The sequence below is a fragment of the Protomyctophum parallelum genome (assembly GCF_964188405.1).
Source record: "Protomyctophum parallelum genome assembly, chromosome: 22".
NCBI lineage: Eukaryota > Metazoa > Chordata > Actinopteri > Myctophiformes > Myctophidae > Protomyctophum > Protomyctophum parallelum.
This window is the reverse complement of record NC_139714.1, coordinates 31,570,783-31,575,782: the sequence shown is the minus strand read 5'-3', so window position 1 is coordinate 31,575,782 and position 5,000 is coordinate 31,570,783. Positions and strand designations below refer to the sequence as shown.

Genomic DNA, 5,000 nt, shown 5'->3' with positions numbered 1-5,000 from the left:
CAGCACAGCACAGCACAGCACGCACACACAGCACGCACGCACGCACGCACGCACGCACGCACGCACGCACAGCACAGCACAGCACAGCACAGCACAGCACCGGCGCTAATGGGCCTCCCGTTAAAACTGGGAGTCATCTACACACCAGCCAACACGGTTTCATAATTTCAATAGTAATTTACACCCTCGCCATAAGTTCAATAATAGCACTTGAAGCCAGTTGGAGGTTCATGTTCACTATACGAGGCATTTAGGCAGCAGCCAAGTGAGTTCAATACCAGCCAAGTCTTTTGATTCAGCAGAAGCCATTTTACACACTAGCTATCAGCTAAGGTGTCGTTTAAACACGAGCCAACCAGATTTTATGATAATTTCGGTGGTTGCTCAATTTCACGGTGGAGGAAAGAGTTTTATATATACTGTATTCAACAAGAGCAAGCTGAGCAAACGCCAATGGAATTTCACCCAGTATTGATACTTTATTTGTAAAAAATGTGAGTACTTTTCCCACCACTGGGCGGGGAGAAGGAGCGGTTCTGCGGTACCTTGGCAGTAGGGGAGAAGGAGCGGTTCTGCGGTACCTTGGCAGTAGGGGAGAAGGAGCGGTTCTGCGGTACCTTGGCAGTAGGGGAGAAGGAGCGGTTCTGCGGTACCTTGGCAGTAGGGGAGAAGGAGCGGTTCTGCGGTACCTTGGCAGTAGGGGAGAAGGAGCGGTTCTGCGGTACCTTGGCAGTAGGGGAGAAGGAGCGGTTCTGCGGTACCTTGGCAGTAGGGGAGAAGGAGCGGTTCTGAGCGGTACCTTGGCAGTAGGCGCTGTCGTCCCGGACGGCCCGGTAGCCGTCCTTGCAGCTGCAGTACGCGCCCGCCTCCAGGTTCAAACACTCAGAGTTCTCCACACACTGATTGGCATGACCCTCCAGGCAGAAGTCATGACCTGGGAGAGAGAGAGAGGAGGACGAGAGAGAGAGAGAGAGAGAGAGAGAGAGAGAGAGAGAGAGAGAGAGAGAGATTAGGACGACGAGAGAGAGGGGAGAGAGAGAGTAGGAGAGAGAGAGAGAGACACAGCATGATACTCCATTTTCCATTTGCATATAGGACATCTTTGACAACATCTGCAGGAGTAGAGTCAAAAAGTGTGTTTTGCAGCAGAACATTGGTACCCGACACAGACAGGCTCTATAGAGGGTATGCGCATGCATAACATCATTTAATGCAATCAGACATTTCTGTTTGGATGTATGGGCTGTGAAAGTAGTTTTTTTGATTCCCGCATAATTTCCGGGTATGACGTTGCGTCATGATCCAAGAATTATATGTTGATTGTATGAGTTACAATAGACAGACGGGCGGGCGGGGGGGCGGGTGGAGGGACGGACAGATGGATAGACCCACGGACAAACGAACAGGGGAGAAAACATAGTCTTGGGCAATTAAGCCTTTGGCCTGGTGGAGACAAAAACAAAGAACATAGTCTTGGGCAATTAAGCCTTTGGCCCGGTGGAGACAAAAACAAAGAACATTCTCAATCATCATCATTTTCGACCGCGGTCGAGATCACGGATTTCACAACGCCACGCCAGACTTTCCGGTCCTTCATTGCCATCCCCAGTTCCTGCTTTACTGGTGCCTGTGTCCCTATATAGCGATGACATCAGGGGAACGACCAGTTTTCTACCTCTGGTCTGCTTTGAGGCAGGATTCCAGAGAAGAAGGGAAGATCTGGCCCAGGCCGTAGCGTAACGGTCTGGGCACCGGACTGGTAATCCAGTCGCAGTGTGCCGCGGGTTCGACTCCCGGACCCGACACGGCCTTTACTGCATGTCATCCCCCCATCTCTCTCCCGTTTCCTGTCAGCCTACTGTCTGTCCCTTCAAAAATCAATAAAAGGCGTAAGCCGCAAAAAAATATCTTAAAAAAAAAAAGAAGGGAAGATATAACCTCATTGTCAACTCTGTAGCAGTGGCCGGGCAAACTGTGTTCTTCTGGATCGGACTAATTCCCCCCCCTAAAGTGATCCATTGCAATATAGTGAGTCATCAGTACAATTACAAAGTGTTCATGTGTGCGTGCGTGCGTGCGTGTGTGCGTGCGTGCGTGCGTTAGCGAGGGAGAGAGAGAGGGAGAGCATTGATTTAAGACTATGGTTGGAACAGCATGTAAAAATAGAGCAGGGCTGTCAGTTTGACATATGAGTTGACCATCTCTATTGTTTACGTGCACTCATACAACACACACACACACACACACACACACACACACACGTTTGGATTACTATACGTGTGAGGACATTAGGACAGCATTGAAAAGAGCCTAAAAGCTAGAGTTTTAACTAGAACTAAGATGAGAGAACATATTACTCCAGTTTTGGCATCACTGCACTGGCTTCCAGTTGTTTTTAGGATTGATTTTAAAATTATTTTACTTGTCTATAAAGCTCTCAATGGTCTCGCACCTCCGTACCTCTGTGACTGCCTACCTAGATATGTCCCTAACCGCCCCCTCAGGTCCTCCAATGCTGGCCTACTTGAAGTGCCTAAAAGAATGTGCACAAAAAAATATGGTGAGGCAGCTTTTTGCTTCTACGGCCCAACAGCCTGGAATAAACTTCCATTCAAGCTCAGACACGCACCCTCTGTAGACATTTTTAAATCTCAACTCAAGACTCACCTCTTCACCCTTGCCTTTAGTTGAGTTTTACTACGCACGTTCCTACCCTGCCCTGACTGATTGCTGCATGTGGTGTTTTTATTTGTTTTTATTTATTTTGCCATTGTTCTATCATTTTAACTACTTGTGTTTTATTGTATTTTATTTTTGTGTCCTGCCCTGTGAAGCACTTTGAGCTGCATTTATGTATGAAAGGTGCTATACAAATAAAGTTTATTATTATTATTACTAAATAGAGCTGAAAGATTTGCAGATCTATTCTGGCACAACCCAGGATTATAGATTATTAGTTATACATTTTTCGTTGTGTGACACTGACGCTCAACTAAATATAAATGGGACATAATCTACGACCCTAAACCTAAAACTCATCATATAATAATAAATCTATTCCGATAATTGTAAGTCGAACTCCCCAAATCATTCTATTTTTTTGTAACCCATTGAAACCCGGGAAAGCATCTGTGTCATTTTAGTTTTTAACCATTCACCATTAAACCGTGAAACATACTTTGGCTATTCAAAAATAGCTGATAGACTGTGACAGAGAAGCTCATAGCGTGGTACAAAGTGGCGAGCTTGTAGATTTGCTTTTTTAGAAGAACTGTGAAAATGTGTGCAAATCATTTGTTTAAATCAGGGGTGTCAAACTGGTGATCCGCGGGCCGGACGTAGTCTTCTGCCTCAAGCAAAAAAAAAAAAAAAAAAAGATTTTTTTTTAATAGCCAAAATATAGGCTAATAAGTAAGGCTGCATGATATATCGAACATGTACCTTCATCAGAGTGGAGAATATAAGTATAAATCAAGTTGAGCAAAGCCACTCTTCTCTGCCCCTCTCTCTAACAGACACAGTTAACAATCGCTTGTTAAGTGCCTGCCAGACAGACAATCAGATGAAATGAAGGCAGGTGTAGAGTAGAGTGTAGACTAGTGAACTGAACATGTTCTCTTTATATCAAGTACTTCATACCAGCCCCGTATGAAACTACTTCTCCCCAAATCCAAATGGATTAAATTATTTCCATCCTGAATGGCAGTAACTAGCATACAATGAGAACTGAGAAGATCTCCACAAAGGTTTACTCATCAAAACTGATTATAAAACTGTAACGATCAAAGCATGCACTCAACATATAATGGTTATGTGACCATGGCATGTGCATAATAAGTTTGATCTGATATTGATTAATATGGGGGGTGGGTTCAATGAATCAATTATTAATCGGCAGAGCTGTCGACTATTCGATTTGGCTGATGGTCACTTTGTGGCATCCCTACAAGTTACAACAAGTGAGTAAGTGACTATCTGTCTTCTATACTGGTGTGTGGCGTCTCTTGCGTGATATGATGAAGTGGAACGGTGCCAGTAGCCCGTGCACATTATAGGGACAAACTTGTGTGTGTGCAGAGATGGGCAGTATTTGAAATACATGTATTTGAAATACGTATTTGAAATACTTTTTTGTATTTTGTAATTTGTATTTCGCTGGGATGGAAGAAATGAGATGTATTTTGTATTTAGATAAATTTTTTGACCCAGTATTTGTATTTTGTATCAAAATACATTTTCAATATATTTTGCCCATCTCTGTGTGTGTGTGTGTGTGTGTGTGTGTGTGTGTGTGTGTGTGTGTGTGTGTGTGTGTGTGTGTGTGTGTGTGTGAAGTGAAGGGGGAGGCTTGCTGGCTGGCTGGGTCTGAGCACTATGTGTGTGGCTGGCTGGCTGGGTCTGAGCACTATGTGTGTGGCTGGCTGGCTGGGTCTGAGGATGGATGGATGGATGGATGGATGGATGGATGGATGGATGGATGGATGGATGGATGGATAGATAGATATTATAGCAGTGACTGACTGAGACATCGAGCGTGCGTCCGCAACTGGTTGTGGCCCCCATCAAGGGACCTTTTGACCAATGCGGCCCTCGCCCCAAGTTGAGTTTGACGCCCCTGGTTTAAATGCATCATTCCTGACATGAAAAAGTTTGAGGTTTATAGAAAACAAACACACACACACACACACACACACACACACACACACACACACACACACACAACAAACAGGACCACAGGTGTGCACGCTGACACACACTGGTCGCTGTATGGTGTGTGACAGTAATGAGAGGAGGCTGAGAGAGGGATCTCATTACAAAGGAACACACAGGGTCATGCATCATGTTAGGAGACACCAAAACACGTTTAATATCCGCTCTCCCCTTCCATTAGGATCCACATGCACTCACCCTGGAGGCTCAATATAGAGGGGAAATGGACCGTCTGTGTGTGTATGTATGTGTGTGTGTGTGTGTGTGTGTGTGTGTGTGTGTGTGTGTGT

At 45.1% G+C, this 5,000-nt stretch overlaps 1 protein-coding gene across 1 annotated transcript in view; it reads right to left on the bottom strand.

Moving 5' to 3' along the window:
• The window catches only part of LOC310853124 (protein kinase C-binding protein NELL2-like), a gene marked incomplete at its 3' end in the record, with an annotated part of 135,135 nt that overhangs the window by 54,802 nt on the left and 75,333 nt on the right, over positions 1-5,000 (bottom strand). The window contains exon 12 of the mRNA XM_083757363.1: positions 800-934. Coding sequence (XP_083613489.1) covers positions 800-934 — 135 coding nt within the window. The remainder of the gene's footprint in view (positions 1-799; positions 935-5,000) is intronic.